General features: G+C 45.5%; 1 protein-coding gene across 2 annotated transcripts in view; it reads left to right on the top strand.

Moving 5' to 3' along the window:
* ATR (ATR checkpoint kinase) overlaps positions 1–19,269 on the top strand; it is a 340,021-nt gene that overhangs the window by 118,210 nt on the left and 202,542 nt on the right. For both annotated transcript variants that reach the window (XM_078666419.1, XM_078666418.1), the window contains exon 18: positions 16,570–16,700. In XM_078666419.1, the coding sequence (XP_078522545.1) occupies positions 16,570–16,700 (131 nt within the window). The remainder of the gene's footprint in view (positions 1–16,569; positions 16,701–19,269) is intronic.

Genomic DNA, 19,269 nt, shown 5'->3' with positions numbered 1-19,269 from the left:
CTTTCCATGCCAGTCAGTGCAGATCCAAAGAAGAGCTCTCTGAGTCACATTTTTGACTGACATTTTTTGAGCATTTTGTTGAAGATTTTTGAGACATTGTCTCCTGGTGTGGTAGGCATATCCATGAGGAAGGCTGGTTTCAGGTCTTGTGGTGCCTCTTACCGGCAAATGTTAGTGACAGATCCACACGTCGTCTGCCTTTGGTGTCTTGAGCGTGACCACCCCACAAGACCTGCGTCGATTTTCATGCCATACACCCCAAAGGTTTGAGGGAGCGGTCCCTCGGTCTCCTTGCTGCTCGGTGCACGACACTGTGCCGGTCTCGATCCCTGTTGAGAGGAAGCTCCCGGGCTCGATTGTGGAGCCATTCCAAGTGCTCATCTGCAAAGTCATCTGGGCGTTCGTGTAAGTCCCACAAGCATAAGAAGTCATCCAACGAGATGAGGGAACATAGGCATTTGAGGCCTGGCTGTCGCTGTTGAGCCTGCACCAGGGTTGTCTTCCCGCCTCTCTGATTTTCCTGGAGCTGGAGCGACACCCGCCCAACTCTATGAGTCATATGAGGTCACGCACCTCATATTTCGGCGGCATGTACCTGTTGGTGTGCCCTCAGGTCCCGTGGGTTCGGGGGCGGCCCTACTGGTTTCCCACCAGTGAGCTCCCCTCTGGATCCAGTCTGGCCCGGGCCACTTGGATCCATGGAGTGATCCGGACCGGCGTATGTCGAGTCACCTTGACCTTCCATGGTGCAGGCTCTATTGCCGCAAACCCCATATTCATCCCCCACTCCCAACATTGAGCCCGATGGGCGTCGTCTGACGCTGTCACTTACTGCAGGCATTCCTTCCAGGACCGGCCTGTGCCCTAAACTTATGGGCTTTGGGGGATGATTGGGTGGGCCCACTGGAGCCTGATGAGTATCAGTCCCTAGATGTCACCGAGGACACCTGGTGAGAGGATCTGGCAGATGCCAGTGGTCTGGACGCCTCCCAAAATACTGGCTTGGTTTCTCCTCTTATCTTGGCTATGGAGGAGGGAGCCTTATTTGCTATGGCGGGTAGGAGCACAGCCGAGGTCCGGACCTTCAGCTGCCCTCGGGAAACATCATTTACTACGAAGCAAATAACACGCATAACGTTTACCACGCGTCACTCACCACGCAAAGGTCTTTCCCACGCGTAAGCCTTCAACGACCGTCTTTACCACGCGAGTGGTATTCCTTCCTGTCGTCGTTCTGCAAATACGATCTGCGTTGGCTTTGGGGGGCTGGGGGGAGGGGGGGATTAAGGGGCTGGGGGGGGGACTGGGGGGAGGCTAGGGGGGGTTGGGGGGGTCTCCCCCCCCCCCCCCCCCCCAAAAAAAACCAAGCGGATATTAATAAATAAATAAGAAGAAAATTTCAAAAACGTAAAAAAAAACGCTCTACAATGCCTCAAAACGCTGAAGGAAAAGAGCACGTCATAATAGAAGTCCGTTATCAGTTTTGATAGACGTGTTTTGACGCTTGTTTCCGTGGTCGGTGGAAGAAAGGGCTGATGGTGAAAGACGTACAGGGGTAAGATATGAATCAAAACTTTGTAAATTAGGGTATTAATTAAGCGCATTATGAAAAAAATAAAAATATAATGTAAGGGAATCTGTTTATTATTGTTTAAAACATCGATCTTTTCCTTCGTACTGCATGTAGCCTATCAGTATCATTATGTAAATGTAAATGGGACGTCAGATGTTTCGTAACGTTATGATTGCGGAGTAAAAACATGCGTTGTCAAATGCTGCGTGCAAAAGACACATGCGAAGTAAAATTCGCGTGGTAAAGGCATGCGTGGAACTTGAAATCGTTGAATAATCATATATTCGCTGCCCTCTGTGGCGGTCAAGACAAACAACTTGGCATACGTGCTTTTCCCGTTTAACAAATTTGGGGATTTGTTGTAAGGGGCAAGATGGACAGGAGGTAGGAAAACTGCAGTAATTGTAGGCACAGAAAAGGTAGGAAGAGATTGGAAAGAGGGAGGACAGGCAGTGTGGCACTGAGGAGGTTGGTTTAAAGGGGAAACGCAAGGTCAGTATGAGGGACAGTAGGAAGAGGTGGAAGTCAGGGGTAATTGGAGGGACTGACATGAGGGAAGGTTTCATAGGAGTGTTAGGCCATGGGAGGAAGGCTGACTGGTGAGACCGAGACGAGGGGGGAGATGCAAAGGACAGAGGTGGAGTTGTAAGATGGAGTGAGAAAAGAATGGAAATGGGTGAGCTGAATGGGTATGAGGACGGTAGCAAAACAAGACGGAAGGGAGAGGTTAGAGGAAAGTGGTAGTGCAAGTTCTAAAGAAAGAACAGGAGGATCAGTTGCAGTAGAGAAGGTAGTGGCGAGTTACTGGAGGGAAGGAGGGGCTGCAGTAATAGAGGGAGTTTGGGATAAGGATACTTTGCTATGACATTAAGGGACTTAAGGGCTTGTAGAAATGTGGATTTGATGGAGGGAAAAGGGTGGGTCAAGGCAGGGTAAAGAATGGAAGGCAAGGGTGTGCACAGAGTAAATGTAAAGGAAGGTATAGGTAGTGTAAGGAATGTAAGAGAAACAAGTCGGAGTAAACACTGGGTGAGTAGGGAAGATGAAAAGAGGGATGGAAGGGAAGACCAGGAAGGATAACAAGGGAGTGGGAATGGAGCAGGTGAGTGGGGAAAGGAGAGGGGAATAACAGTGGAAAGATTTAAATTATAGTGGTGAAGAGAAAAAAGTAGGTGAGTAGAGGAGATAGGACGGAAAGAAAGAAAAGCATGGGAAAGGGCAGACAGGAGAAATAGTATATATTGGAAGGTGAGGGGGTGGGTGAAGGACCGCAAGGAACGAAGAGTGAATTATCAATGTAGGCAATGTAGGCAAGTCGGAATGTAGTGAAAGAATGGAAAAGAGACAGAGGTATTAATGGATTGGATACTAGGTGGTGGCATAGGGAACTGAAGGAAGGGGTAAAGGGGGGACATGCATGGATGAGTTAAAGAAAGATGGCAGGAAACGAGAAGCAAAGGGAAGGAGGATGGGATGATGGGAAAGAACATGGAACAGAATTCAGGTGGTCAGGAAGGGATGATAGAAGTAAAAATGGGAAGGAAAGGGGAGTAAGGGGAAAAGGACAAATAGGGAAATGGGGAAGGGAAGAAAGGGACGTGAATGGTGACAGGAGGACAGAAAAAAGAGGGATGTAATGGGAAGGGATGAAGGAGCTAAGGGAAGGCGTGGGGAAAATATGGAGGATAGGAAAGGAGGTGGTGGAAGGGAATGGAAGGTAAGAAAAGAGAAGGGACGATGGGGAGGCAGTGGAGAGCTAGGGTGGAAGGAAAAGGGATGTTGGTGGAAAGGAGGTAGGGAAGTAGGAAGGAAAGGAGAGAGATGTGGATTAGGGAAAGGCAATGGGATGGATGGGGAAAGAGTAGGGTAGGAAGGCTAGTGGTGGGGAAGGGAGTTAGTTAGAAAGGAATAGACTGGAAGACAGGTAGGCTAGAGGAAGGAAATGCCATCCAAGGTCTTGTAAGGGAATAATGATAGGCAAGTGAAGGATGGGTAAGTGAAGTAGAGGAAGAGATGCAAAAGGGAAGCAGATTGGAACAGGGAGAAAAAGAAGAAAACGGGTGGGCAGGCAATAGGATGAAATTCTTGGAGGTAGAGGCGGGTAGATAGAGGGCTTGGAAATGGAAGTAAGAGGCAGATAAGCAAATTGGTAAGGTAATGACAATAACAATCTGAGAGAAGGAATGGAAATTTTGGGAAGAGTATGGACGGAGAGTGAAATTAATTGATGGATGTAGGTAAAGTAAGTGAGGAATAATTTACAAAAAGGGAGTGGATCGGAGGGCAGAAGGGGTTGGGCTTGAAAGGGGAGATCATAGTTGGGAAGCTGGAGAGAAAGAAATGCGATTAGGGGAAGCAAGGGGGAAAATTAAGGGAGTGGAGGTTAAAGTAAAGAAAGAGGAGAGGGGGAAATAGGAGGAGACACAAGGGGTAGGTTGTAACATAGAAATGAAAGGAAGGCAAGGTGGTAGAAGCGAATAAAAGGAAGGAAAGATAAGACCAGAGGAAAGAGTGGACAATGGGAGGGAAAGGGAGTGAATAGGAATGAAAGGGAATGAAAGGCAATTGAGAATGAAAAGAGAGGCCAAGGATCGGATGGGGGAATGAAAAGGAGAGTAGGGGTTAGAAGATGTAGGATAAGGAAAGGAAATGAAGGCATGTGGGGTGGTAGGACAACTTTGACAAGGAGTGGGAGGAAAGAGGAAAGGGAGAGGGAAGAGATTAATTGATGGGAGAGGACAGGCCGGTTAGAAAGCGGGTTGTAAGGGAAGGGAAGGGTTCTGAGAGGGGCAAGAGATAGGGTAGGTGAGGATATGGCGGGACAGCTGAGAAAGGAGTGAAGGAAGGAAGTAAGCAGAAGTAAAGCAGCTACGAATAGGCGGGTTGCAAGCCCAGCGTAAGGAAAGAAAATGAGTTGAAGAGAATTAACAGAAAGGAAGAGATCAGAAAAGGGAAAATGAGAGGAAAGAGACTACAGTAGGGCAGGGGAACAAAGAAGGAGAATGAGTACGAAAGGGAAGATGAAAGGGGCGTGAATGCGAATGGGAGGAAAGTGAAGTCTAGGGAAGGTAGGGGGTATGTAATGGAAGAGAAAAAGAGAGAAGGGGAAATGAGGGGAAGGAATAAGGGTGGTAAGAGGAGGGGGAGCAGGTATGGGAATGGAAAGCAAGAGGGCATGGAGATGGAGTGGCAGGGAATGAGAGGAGAAAATCAAGGATTGGTAACGGAGAAGGCTATGAAAGGGATTGCAAACTAGAGGGAGGGGGAGGGAGATGCAAAGGTAAGGGGAAATGGAAGATGGTGGAACTGAAGGGTGGGGAAAGGCTTGGCAGCGAAGTGTAAAGTAGGTGAGGAAAGGGAAGGAAATAGGAGAGAAGGGAAGGAAATGGGGCTAAGGGGAAAAAGTGGGAACGAGGAGGGAAGTAAAGAGGATGGAATGTGAGCAAGAGAAATCGGAGGGAGAGAAGCAGGGAGGAAAGGCAAGAGAAGAAGATATGAACACATAGGATACAGAAAGAAAAGAAAAAAGTAAAAGATAGGTGTGGGAATTGAAAGAGGGTGAAAAGGGAAAGGACATTGGGTGGGAAGGTAAAGAGGGAACAGAATGGGGGTATATTGTAGGAAAGGATGGTTGTGGTTAGGGTAGGCAGAGGTAAGGAATGAATTAAGGAAGGGGATGCACAGGAGGGAAGTGGGCTGGCATACAGTGTACAAGGTGGGAGAGTAGGGAAAGGATAGCAAAGCAGCAGTGGTCAAGGAGAACAAAGGCACTTGAAAGGGAGACCAGAATAGATGGGAGTGCGTAGGATTGAGAAGTCAAAGGCATTACAGGGAATGTGGCAAGAAATTGGTAGGAATGCGACAGGGAAGAACGTGAAATGGAGGGCTAGCATAGGAGAGGGAAGGGATAGAAAGGAAGCTTGAAATAGGGGGAAAAGATGAGAAAGGATTTGGATTGATGAATGGAGGTGATGGATTATTTAGGCAATGAAAAGGAAGTGAGGAGGGGAAGGAATGGGTAGGTGAAGGGTAAGAGGGGGGCAGATATAGGTGGGATTGATAAAGGGAGTGAAAGCAGTGAATAGAGGATTTAGATGGAATGGAAATGTACAGGAAGTAAATGAAAGGGCAAAATTGTGGAGGGAGGAACATGAAAAGGGTATCAAATGGAAAGTAATTGATTGGGGTAGGAAAGAGAGATCAAGAGAGAGAAGCCAAAAGTCAAAGTGAAGAGGCAGGAATGGACATCTAGGGCTGGGGGAGTATGGGGTGTAGATTAAATGGTTGGGGTGGGAGATTTAGGTGTGAAAAGGCAAAGGTGAAGAGAGGAAAGTGAAGAGTGAAGTTGGGAAAGAATGGAGTTGTGGAAGGGAAGAGGGTTGGTAAGGGAGAGGCAAGGGGTCAGGAAGAGATTTTAGAAAGGAGTGAAGAAAAGAAAAATTAATTGGAGATTGGTTGGAAGAGCTGGGGTGGAAAAAGGGAGAGGAAAAGGAACGAGTGTAGACAGGGGAGGGGACCGGTAAGAGGGGGAGGGAATGGTTAGGGGAAGTGGTTGTGTTGGGACAGGCAATAATGGCTAGGGATGTGGAACAGACGGAAGAAGAAAGGGAAAGTAATGTCAGAGTATAGAGGTAAGATAAATTAAGAGAGGGACAGGGAAGGAAGTAGAGGGATGGGAACAGGCAGAAAGGGGAGGAAAAGGGGCTGAAGCACGGAAGGGAAGAAAGGGTAGGGAAGTGAAGTTTAGGGAAGCGGGGGAGAGTAAAGATTGATTGAAGAGGAAGGAGACTGGGTCGAGCTTAATGGAGATGGAGACAAGAAAGGAAAGTCGGGTAGTAGATAAGAGCAGGGAAAGGGTTGGGAGGTGGAGGGAAAAGAAAGTAGGAACGGAAAAGGGAAGGATGGAGAAGGACAAAGGGTAGGGAGTTTGAAGGGGTAGGTAAGGAAAAGTATGGGTAGAGTAGGAAAAGTGTGGGTAGAGTAGTACGGGAAGATTGCATATGTAAGGGAAGAGGACGGAAAGGGAGAGGAATGACTGGAGGTTGGGTATTCAGGGGATGTGGAAGGAAATAAGAGCGGAAGGAACGGGTTAGGGGAGAAAGGGAAGAGAGTGGAGTCGAATAAAAGGAGAGGAAGTGGTAGAAAATGGAATGGGAGAGTAGGTGAAGAGCGGAAGGGGTGGTTATGGAAGGATGGGGAGTATTAAGCAGTAACTAAGAAAAGATGAGGAGCATGGAGGAAAAACAATAGCTGGGGCAAGGCAGGCAATGGTGAGTTTGGAGGGCAATGGAAATGAAGGGAGGAATGGGAAAGGTGAGTAGTGGATGGAGATTGGGTATGGAAGGGATGGAGAAGGAAACAGAGGGGACGGGATTAATGGGGTCAGGGAGGGAAAGGAATGGGAGTCGAATGATAGTAAGTGGTATGGAAGGAATGAGTGTAGGGGAATTGAGTGGAGGTGAGGAAAGGGCCGGAAGGAATGAGAGGGTAGGGGACTGAGTGGGAGGGACGGACAGGAGACAAAAAGGGATGGGAACTGAATAGAGGGAATGATAAATGAAGGAAAGAGCAGGAAATGGAGGAACAGAAAAAGTCGTGGGGTGAGGGAAGGACTGTAGGAAAGGGTTAGTTTGGAGGAGGGGAGAGACGGGGGAAGGCGAGTAAGTCGATGAAAAGAAAGATAAAGGATGGAAGGCAGAGAGAAAATAAGGGAAGGGACTAAAAGAAAAGTTAAGGACACAGGAAGGAAGGTATGGATTGGAGGGGCTATGGGTTGGAAAAATTGAGGTTCACGAATTAAGGTTAATGGGGATTTCATGTCAGTTTGCAGTTTGGTTTTCAGTTTAGTTTTCGTTTGGATTATTAACTCACCTTGGATCCCTTGCCCCCACCCCGGCCCCATCCTTACTGGAGCCTGTTCAGCTTTGCCCTCTTCGGGTTCAGCGCCAGCAGTGGTCCTCCCCGTCCGGTGCCCTCCTGTCCAATGCTGCATCCCCCCGGTTACCAGCCTTTTATACCGAGGGCGCGTCACAATAGAGACCTTTTTAACATGTCCGCATACATCACCACTGTCTGGGAGATACCATTTGTTTCCTGTTAACGGGGAAATAGGCAAGGCACGGTCTTCTAGCCAATTTCCTGAAGCGATCCCACTATTGAGTCCCTAATAATGATCCTGTGATGAAGCTGTAAGAAAACCCCATCCTGTCCCACATCCACAATAGTGGTGTTTTCTTTTCCCCCCGTTCTTCAGTCGAGGCCTCCCCTCTGCACGTACCCCCGGGGCCTTCTGAGATCACATTGCCGGCCTGTGATGTCACTAGTATTCCATTCACAGGATTCCGATTCTGGTACCATCTGCTGGGATGGATGATTCATACACATTTATTTTAAACATAATGCCTATCCCTTCGACGTGTATTCAGAGTTCTCCAGTTTATTTATTAAATGATTCCACGGGGACCCATCCACATCCTCCTTTCAAAAAACACCTAGTAGGCCACCCAAAAAGAATGTCTCATAACCAAATGTAAATCAACAAGAAACAGCCGAAGGTGAAAAAAGAAATGGGGATAAAAAAATTGTTTTTACCCGAAGTAGAACATGACGGTGCTCACCAGAAATCCAGGAAAGGGAAGCTGTTGCAAACAAAGTCAGAGTCAAGGTAAGATGAAGAAGTAGAAGTTTATTATATCAGCCCCACACCTTAAGGCGGTGCGTAGGTCAGTAAGTTAGAATCATTATGACAGTTGGGGGCAAGGGAACGGAACCAGGACAGGCGGAATGTAGGGGAACCAATCAGGTGACAGATGATGCCCTCGCGCAGGAGAGCTGGTAGGCACCACTTGCCAAAGGTTGCAGGGGGGAAACTAGAACTAGGTTACAACACATCTTCCTCTCTAGAGGGTTTTGACAGGTAGGCCCAACGTGTGGCAATGAGAACTTTGGTGATACGTGAACTGGTAAACATTAGTCACACACAGTTTTAAAACAGTGGCAATGAGAACTTTGGTGATACGTGAACTGGTAAACATTAGTCACACACAGTTTTAAAACATTTGGAATATGGTCGGCTCTCCCTGATGTTCCCTGGGCCACAAGGGCATGAGGAACACTCTGTGTGTCGTGCTGGGATTACATGTAGGTTCTGCCAGACCTACCGCTGAAGCAGTGACCGCCAAGCTGGGCTTCAGAGACAGAGTGGGAGTTACCGTACAGCTCCGTTAGGTAGTCGGAGTGCGTGGAGTGACCCCCAGGGACTGGTCTGAGTGATTGACAGTCAGCTGAGTCAGTGGCAGGTGGGAGATGGTGTGAGGTTACAACACATCTTCCTCTCTAGAGGGTTTTGACAGGTAGGTCCAACGTGTAGCAAAGAGAACTTTGGTGATAAGTGAACTGGTAAACAATAGTCACAAACACAGTTACACAGTTACATCCCTAACGTGAATGGTGAGCTCCCGTAAGGGCTCGCTGGGTCTTGTGGTCCGCAGGTCTTATGCTGGCCCGCAAGACCTGTATGCATCTAGTCAGTTCCTATGTTTACCACATGGTGTGGGCAAGGTACTGGTCTGAGTGCCTTCTTGTTCCCTTTCTCTGATTCCTCATCGTTCTCTCCGCCATGGCACTCCCTTATAGTATTGTGCTCCTGTCTGCTGTAACTTGTACTGTCTTCTCCACCCTGGTGAGTGGCCACGGCTTTGGAATCCTTTTTCCTGGGATATTTCCAGGACCATAATGTACTGCGTCTGCGCCTACACTTACTCATACCACAAGTATCCCTCACGTTGTCACTCTCTGGGATGGGTCTGACATCACATCTCTTGTAGTACTCTGTACCAGTGTCACTTGTACTTTCTTTTCCAACAACTCTCATTCCTTCAATACTTGCATCCGCAAGGACCTGTTCTCCATCCAATTTCATCACGTGAGTTCCACTAGAGGATGTGGTTGTGTCCTCTGTGTCACTTAACTTGCATTCTCTCCAGCGTTCCACAAGCTTCTTGTTATTCCTTAACTGAACTTTGGGGTGAGGATCTAGTACGTGTTTGTGTGCATCTTTACTTTCATTCTTTGGCTCTACATTATATAACCAGTCAAAGTACTCCGACTCCACCAGACACTGACCATCATTTTCTTCTTGGTGACCGCCGTCAGCATCATTCTTTCTTGTGATGGGTTTTGACTTAATCAGTGCAGTAGAGTGCCACACTTCCTCGTCTTTGTGGCAGGTAGATTTACAAAAGTGCACCACTGGCACCGTGGACAGAGATACCATACTTGTTCCTCCATAGGCCGGTTCATTTTTATCTGCCAGAACTTCTTCACTAATACTGTCCTCTACATCATAACTCATGAATGCATTTTGTTTTGTTTTGAATTTGTCAATGGCTGCTTCCTTTTTCCATTTCTTACCCCATGCAGCCTTTGTCCATCCACTTTTGGTCGTGGACGATGGCTTCTTCTCACTCAACATCTTGGAGCTTGTACTGAGTTTGTTGTTGATTTGTGCCTGCCTATTCAAAGGTTCAATACGGTTGGGATCTATCATTATGTTACATTTCTTCTGTTCTTCCCACCCCAGTACCGAGGGTCCTTCTTCTGAAATATAAACCGTACTCCATGTGCTTCCCTTCATATAGCTCAATTTTGCTTCTCTACACCCCGTTAGGTTAATGTTTTCTCCTGTGTATGTTATCGGGGACGTTTCAGTTTCCTTCAATTCATTCCCTTGTGTCACAACCAATTTACTTTTCCATATACCCCTGTTTATCAATGTGCAGTTCGAACCTGAATCAGCAATAACGTCAATCCCAACTCCATTTATGTCTATGGTACACTCAGGTTTGGTTTCACTCATGTTAAAATCATTTTTGCAATCACCACTTTCCCGGTGAATTTTGTCACTTTGTGCGTTGGCAAACAGTTTTTGTTCGTAAAGTTCACTTAAGTCATCCTTCACCTCCTCAAATACGTTACTGTTCGCTACCTTCTTGGCTTCTTTTCCTGGTGGGGGTAAGATGCACATTATGTTTTTATCCATGTTGCTGCTGCTATCAAATTCGACTTGTATAATTTCCCTTTTATGTGTTGGCCGTGCCGTGGTTTCTACCTATATGTTGTGGATGATGCGCTTTGTTCAGTTGGTCTTCTTCACTCTTGAAGTTCAGTTCGGATTCATCTCCCGTAGCTCATTGAGTTTATTTTTAGGTTTAAAGTATTTTATGGATTTTATGGGGTTGTGTGTTAAGACTTTGTCACTTAACTGGGCATACTTATGTCCTTACGTTTCCACTTATCTGCCCATTTAGCGCATGACGTGCATTTAATTTCTAAAAGCTTTTCCTTGACAAGTTGCTAGAAAGTTCCTCTAAGGGGTACTGGTCTTATTCACTTATGTGCAGTACCACTCGCTTTCGTTATTTCTCGGGATATGTGTGTGTAAGCAGTTGCGGCCTTCAACGGCAAGGTGGCGCTGCTGCGAGAGGTGTGTAGTTCTCCCCTTCGCGCCCAAAGAGTTGAGGAAAACTCACGATAGCCGAGCGCCGCTGAGGTATGTCAGCCGCATACACTTTAAGGTTCTCGGATCCTTGACTTCAAAGTGGGCTACTCATCGCGTTGAATTATACAGAAAAAAACCCAGAAGGACGGCTGACGCTCAATGGTGCAGATGGGTCTCTTCGCCTCGCGCTTACGGACTGTTAAACAATCAAGGGTTTACGACGTTGCACTTCATTATCACTTAAGACACGGCTAATCAGTCATGCGTGGCACTAATCTTTGACACTGTGGAGAACTCTATGCCTTAAGATCCTTTAAATGCTTATGTGCTCGTTTGGTCATAGAGATGGTCGTGTGCATAAGCATTTGTGGCCTTTGACAACCAGGTGGCGCTGCTGCGTGAAGTGCGTAGTTCTCACCTTCGCGCCAATGTGCTGAGGAAAACTCTACGACAGCCGAGCGCCGTCAAGGTCTGCCAGCCACAACCTCCCTCAAGCTCCCCAACGTGCAGCTTCAAGGTAAGCTAACCACTCCATAGAATATACTGATGACACTCGCCGATGCCGATTCACTTTTAACATTTAAATGAGCCTCTTCGCCTCGCGCTGAGGAAAGTCACCCTTCTTCTTTCAGATTGCCAGACAATCAAGGGTTTGCGCCGTTCTAAATGCACCTCACTCTCACTCAGGACGCAGCTTATTTGTTATGCGCTGCACTTAACTTCGACAATGTGAGGAATTTGACACGTTAAATCCTTTCAATGTCAATGTTCTTTTAGTAGGTGATTCTTTGTTTTCCTCAGAGCGTTAACTAGTTTGGCCCTGGGTTTACGCTGAAAGTGGGGTGGGTTACTTAACACGCTTAAACATCGTTAAATGCGGCTGCAGACGTTATATTAGTATGGTTTCCTGCTTCGCTCACTTCACCTCCACCCGGCTACCCGGCTCACCTCATGGACTCGCTCAGATTCCAGTGGTCTTGCGTTTTTCTTTTCTTTCACTGTTACCACAAAAACGCTCGAAGTTTCATCAGTATCCACCGGTCACTGTCAATCTCTAGGAAGTCCAAAGTTCACTTATCACTATCACTTTTCAAATACTAGCCGAGATTCACGGAGGTTGATCAGTTTCCTCACCGTACTTCACGGCTCACCATATTGACTTGCGCAGGATCCAGTTATACTTAACTCGAGTCTTACTCCGTCAGTTTCACAGGAACGCTCGAGTTTGAATGATAATCACTGGTCGAATCCCCCTGCTAATCGTCAATGGTTCATTTCACATTCGACTTACTCACAAGTCGATGGCTCATTTCACGCTCGACTCACTCAAAAGCCGGCTTGCCGAAATCACGGAGCAGTTCTTAGCCCTTCACATTCGACTTACTCACAAGTCGATGGCTCATTTCACGCTCGACTCACTCAAAAGCCGGCTTGCCGAAATCACGGAGCTGTTCTTAGCCCTTGACCTGTTAATCTCAAGCCAGTCGTTCCTTGAACCGGCTGCAGCACCGAGCCTTTAGAAGAAGTTGCTTCCGCATTCAAACTGGAAGGCAGTGGGTTCACGGTGAGGGGCTGGGGTCCTCGTCGCCACTGTTGCAAACAAAGTCAGAGTCAAGGTAAGATGAAGAAGTAGAAGTTTATTATATCAGCCCCACACCTTAAGGCGGTGCGTAGGTCAGTAAGTTAGAATCATTATGACAGTTGGGGGCAAGGGAACGGAACCAGGACAGGCGGAATGTAGGGGAACCAATCAGGTGACAGATGATGCCCTCGCGCAGGAGAGCTGGTAGGCACCACTTGCCAAAGGTTGCAGGGGGGAAACTAGAACTAGGTTACAACAGGGAAGCAAATCCTACTTTATATCAGAAAATATGTTTTTATTTTTTTATTAACAAAGTTAACAAACAATTATGGTGCCAGGTAAACGTGTTTCCTCAACTCTCTGTATGTGCATTATCTTTATTTAATGACATGTCACCAATCTCATCCATTAACATGATATTTAATGTTTTCAATGTTTAATATTCAATTATTTTTTCCGTCTTTGTTGTATTTGTCACATCAAGAAATATATACTGACAACCCCCTATTTTGAGGGGTGCTGTCTCTGATAACCTGGTCTGAGGGGTCTGGCACATGTTGCGCCACACTGGTTTGAGGGGCTCTACGTCTACGTCTAGCCCCCTCCTAGTCCAAGGGGGATCAGCCTCTATCCCCCTTCTAGTCTCGGGGCTCTGACTGACCCCTTCTGGCCTCAGGGCTCTGACCTTTCCACCCTCCTCATCAGTGGGGCTTAGATTTAATTGATTTTAGGCCGAGGGGCTCGAGTCACTTTCACAGCTCTTCGTAACAACGTCATCAACGTAAAAGGTGGCTTGAGGGACGGTCTCCTCCTCCTCCTCAGCTCCTACAAAAGTGAGATCTGGTGACATACTCGGGACCGAAATGGGCCCAATAGAGAAAGGCATTTCCCACTGAGGTGTATGTTTACGGCTGAAAATGCCTTCATTTATGCCTGTCAGGATTTCCCAGAAGAAATCCTGGCAGGTGTAAATATGTTTAATACTGCATTTCTCTTCGACATGAGTGCAGTGACATGTGCAGTAGTAACCTTGGCTTAACTTAAGCCGGGGCTTGCAGGTGGACCCACCAGCACTCTTCTTTTTTCGGTGCCAGCACTTTTTGTTCCTCAGCAAACTTTGATCCAGACCAAGAGAGAGAAAAACACAAAAGAGGGAAAGAAGGAGTAATTGAATGATGGGAAAAGAGTCACAAGGGGATAAACCATGGATGAAAAAGAACCGGTAAGAGGGAGATAAAAGAAGAGGAATGGCTTGTGGGGGTGATAAAAGGTGCTTTGGGGTGGAATCAAGATTAGACATCCCTGGTATTCAGCAACCCTGCCATTCAATAGCACCAGCAGCATCCTTCTGAGCAAAACTTTGGGCCCGGTACTTGTTCTTTTACAAATTAAGCACAGGTAGTAACTCTCACACAAGAGGTGCAAAGTTGGAGGAACAAGGCATAGTTTTTCCTTGTAAGTTTGTGAACTTCCAAAAGCTTTGATTTTTCCAGGTATTCACAAATTCCAATCCGACTCAATCCTACCCTGAACACGGTCAGAGATTTACGGCAGCTCAGGGCTGGAGTAACTCCTTCACCAAGATGCGACAAGGAGCGGATCACATGCAAACTTGGAGGAGATGTAAGGGAAGGGGTTTCCCAATAGAGAAGCATATTTTCCAGTGGAGGAACAAAATAACAGGAAAAAACCTCTACATTAGTACATCAGGCTTCATTATCCCAGTGCTTAATTGTATGCTATGTAGGACTATACATTGAGGAGATGGAGGCCTGGAGGATATGCCCCATGGAATTCCAGGTGGTGCACATGGAATTCCAAATGACACACATGGAAACCTGCACCTGGCACAGTTTTCCAAGCATGCCACTGGAAATGTATGTCAATTCAAAAAAGTAATAAATCTGCAAACGTTAGTGTGAATGCTTTTACACATACATGTTTACTACATACATGTTTACTACATATTTTGAGAATTGCCTCGACATATTCCATCTTGTCCACTTTTTTAATCTGGTGTCAGCCAAGACCTTTTGATTTTTAAAAACAGATGTGTGCAATATACCTATTTAAAGGGGGTTTCTGCCAGCTTTCTTCAGCCATTGCTCTGTTGGTGTGTCATTCAAAAGTTGTGTCCACACACTACAGGATGCAGCATGGGCCAGAAGACCAGCCCACTTCAGCCACTGGATATCTTCACTTTGTGTGACTGCATTTTGCTCTTTCACAAGGAGCACATGCGCACACAAACTAGTTCCCGTCTGTGCCAATGTTTTTGTTTTTAATGTATTACTTTGATGTTGCCTTTGAGTTTGGAGTGGGATGTGACATCTGGATGCTTCATACCATCCGTGAACACAGGTCGCATTACACGCTTTGTCAGTTCCTGTCTCTTACCAATGCTGTTGTGAATTCCTTTTGGGAAAGTCCTTTGTTTATCTGCCTTTCTCCGATAAACAAAGGACACTCCAAAAAGAATTTCATAGCATAACAGATTGTGTCCATTTGAAACTGTTCTGTATTAAGTTATCAAAAGCTTCAGAATTATACATTTGAATGTATAAACTGACAATTCTTCAGAACACGTTTTTTCTAGATTCAATTTCACAAATGGTTCTTTAATAAACTTTGCCCAGTAAGAAAGCCTTTATCGCGTTTAGTTTACAGCACTTTTAACACTTTTTGTATTCGTTCTTTCTTCCTTATTCCTTTGTTTCTTTCATTACCCTTTCCTTCTTCCTTTAGTTTTTTTCATTCCTTCTTTCTTTTCCTTTTTTCTTTCATTCCCTCTTTCCTTTATTCTTTCATTCCTTCTTTCTTTTCCTTTTTTCTTTCATTCCCTCTTTCCTTTATTCATTCATTCCCTGTTTCCTGCCTTCTTTTTTCATTCCTTCATTCCTGCTTTCCTTTTTTCTTTGTCATTCCTTCTTTCTTGCTTTCGTTTTTCATTTCTGCTTTCCCTTTTTCATTCTTTCCCTCTTTCATGCTTTCATTCCCTTTTCCTAGTTTCTTGCTTTCATTCCTTCTTCTCTTCTCTGTCTCTTTATTTTTCTTTCTTTCCTGCTTTAATTTCTTCTTTCCTTCTTTCTTGCCTTCCTTTTTATTTTTATTTCTTGCCCTCTTTCTTTCTTGCCTTCTTTTTTGCTTGCCTTCCTTCATTCCCTCTTGTTTTCCTTCCTTCCTTCTTTGTTTCTAAAGGGAAGAGATTGGCATCCAGTGGCATACAATTGACTTTTTCAGATCTGTTTTAGCCAAGACCTTTTGATTTTACTAAAATTGCGTGTATGATACACTGACATAGCTTATAGGGATTTTCAGCCACACTTCATCCATTTGTCTGTGGTTGTGTCATTCAGATTTGTCTCCAACCCGCTCAAGCATGCATCATGGGACAACCCGTCCCTCCATTTCAGCCTTTGCCTGACTTCACTATGAGTTAAGACGCGCTGCTCTTTCACAAGGAGCACATCCACACCCAAAGTAGTTCTGTACAGTGCTAGAGAGTACTGTGTTAAAGTATGCTTTTTTGAGATTAAAAACAGTTTTCCCTCTGGTCAATTTTTTTTAGATTGACAATGCATGCCAGCTTACCAAACTATAAAGTTTTGGAAGAGCCATAGCAGTACCAAACAAGAATTGACAAAAGGAAAGTAGGCCAATATTCAGCCACTGGCAAGAGTGTAAGAAGGGCTTAGTTCATTCTTAAGAGCATGTGCTTAGAGCTGATCAGTTGTATTGATTAGACCTCTTCATTATTGTGAATCATATACGCTTAATACCTTCCAATGTTTGCTGGAATGTTCATGGAATAATCAGATTGATACCCTTTAATAAGCTTATTTCAGCTAAAGTAATCTAGGGATGATGGAAGGAGAAATAATAAGAATACTTGGTTCAATATCTTTCCCTTGACAGGCGTTGAACAGTTTGATGTCTCTCATGACGCTCTTGGGGCCCAAGCACATCAGTTCCGTGAGAGTGAAAATGATGACCACCCTCAGGACGGGGCTTCGATACAAGGAGGACTTCCCAGAGCTGTGTTGCAAGTAAAGTATCAAACGCCTTTTAAAAAAAAAAAATTGGTAAATAAATTGGTAGAAGGTGGCTGTGGGAACTTGCACCACACACACATGCATCTAAGCTTGACATTAAATCACAAAATCATTGAAGATCGGGATTAAAGCCTCTGCTTGTTATTCCAGGCTTTATTTGGTTTCACCAAGCTTCCTGTTTCCATTACAGGGCACAAGACTGCCAGAGATAACCTGCATTTTGAAATGTAAAATGTGCCAGGTACTGGGTATCGGTATATATGCCTGAGCTTATGTATACCATCTCAGTTTCTCTTACGTTGCCTTTCTAAAAGCAGGAGGCAAACCCGTTCATTTACAATGTTATTTTTCTTAGAGTTTTGTGACTTTCAATTTCCTTGTATACATTAAGGCTATCTTGGTTCATTGAATCCTCATGTTAGCCCACATTGCGTTGTTGTTATCCCTGTCAAGAGAACCATCATATTAAAACTAATTAGGATCCCTTAGACGGTTCTAATCCACTTGGCACTCTATTAGCACTCGCTCAGCCCTACACATACCATGGCCTCACACATATCTTCGTCGTAACGTCATAAAACGAAAAGCATTTCGACAAAGAGCCCTCTCGTGGGGCCTTTAGGGCGTTGGTTTATTTACAGTGGCGGCTGAGACAAAAAGTGGTGGTGCAGCGGGTCAAGGGGGCACAAGGAGTTTAAAAATAAATAAATAAAGCTTACCTGGTGCTGCCGGCCGCTTCGTGCTCACCTGTTTCCTGGTCCCAGCAGTCCCTGGGACAGCATCAGAGACCCCCTCCCCTATCAAAATACCAGCGCTGCTCTCATGCTATTAACAATCATTAGAGCAGCGCGGGGATTGGCCTGAGTTGGCTGGTTTAACGCCTGCTCAGGCACAGGGAGTCTCTGCTATTTCTCTTCAACCCAGCTGTGCACTACAGCTGGGTTGGAGAAACCTAAGTGCGCATGTCTGGCCGGCCTAAGACAGCCAGCCACACTGACATGCACACTTAGCAGTACACATCACTCAGCCCCATCTGCCATGGTCCGGCCCCTCCTGTCCCTAAACACGCTGGCTCTGAGCCTGTGGGGCGATGATCCTCCGCCATTACAGTTGGTTATTTACATCTTTCAAACCGCTGAGCTTCATTACTAGGTGGCTCACTGTTTGAGCCCATAAGTCTAAATAATTACCTGGATGTTTAATTTCACCGATCTTTCTGCCCTATCACACTTATCAGTATGTAATTGATAAAGAAAATACTTTAAAACCATGGTAGGAGGATGAGCAGAGTTGCTAGCTTATGTCACACCCGGAAATCACACAACTTGACAATATCTACAACAGTCCAGGGTATGCATCCATTGTGTGCTGCTCTTTTCAGAATTGAGTATGCATCCATTGTGTGCTGCTCTTTTGAGAATTGATAACCAATATGCGTGACACAACACCTCTAGAATATTTTATTATGTTATTACTACTTATAAGGCACCCACGAACGCTAAGGTTTCATGGTGCTTCCTGGTAGGTAACATAGATGCAAAACTAAATACTAAAACTTTACATGAAAATCCAGATTTTCAATGTTTGTTTAAAGCGAAGGAGTTGAATGCATCCCTAAGATTTTGTGGGAGACCGTTCCAGAGGTTAGGAGCACAAAAGGAGACACTCCAGCTTCCAGCTCTAGTTGCACCGCCTTAGGCACTCTAAGACATAACATTAGCAGCAACAGTGTTGGAGTATTTATCATTGCCTCATTTTATATACTGCACTGAAATCATAAATGCAGTGTGAACTGTTTTATACTTTCCAAAAGCCAAAAATGCTGCTGGCCAAGTACAAGAGACCAATATTACAGTCGAGGTAATGCAGTGGTATTTTTCTGTAGATTTGTTTTAATTGATGAAATGTACCAAATTAGGATATATATATCTATATATATATATATATATATATATATATATATATATATATTTAAACAAGCATTGGACGCGCGGCAATGAAAGTGAAAGCAGTAAGGCGTCCTGCGAGTGGCGCGCTAAAAGAAAATAAAAACAAGCATTGGCCGCGCAGCCGTGAAAGTGATCGCGATCACCATGCACTTAATGACCCATGACGGAGGTAAGACAAATGGCGGCTGCTTGAGGGCAGCAAAAGCCTGTGGTAGCCCTTTCAAAACTCACTTACTAAATGTCTTGCAGAGCATGCGTTGGCTCAGGCGAGACCTAAAAACTGTTTTATTTCTCTTATAAATTCAGTTTTTGGGATGTTGGTTCTGGCATGGTGGTCAGTCTTCAGACTGAGTTGCAGAGAAAAGGCTTGAGGCCTGATGCTCACTCTTTGTTCCACGTTCTGGGCGCTTCTGTTACTGAACCTAACCTCACACCCATCCCAAACGAAGACCTTATAACTTTCAGCCAGTGTCTAGGCCTCCAGCCCCTCAGCATTTGTGTTGACAGCCACGCACAGTGACCCTTAAACCTTACCTGTGTCTCTAAAGCAGATTGCTGATGTCAGACGGGGCTCCATGATTTACTATGAGCGGTGCCCTCAAAAAGTGCTATCT

Source organism: Lissotriton helveticus, chromosome 11, assembly GCF_964261635.1.
Source record: "Lissotriton helveticus chromosome 11, aLisHel1.1, whole genome shotgun sequence".
Lineage (NCBI taxonomy): Eukaryota > Metazoa > Chordata > Amphibia > Caudata > Salamandridae > Lissotriton > Lissotriton helveticus.
The sequence above is the reverse complement of the archived record's forward strand: the minus strand, read 5'-3'. Positions and strand labels throughout refer to the sequence as shown.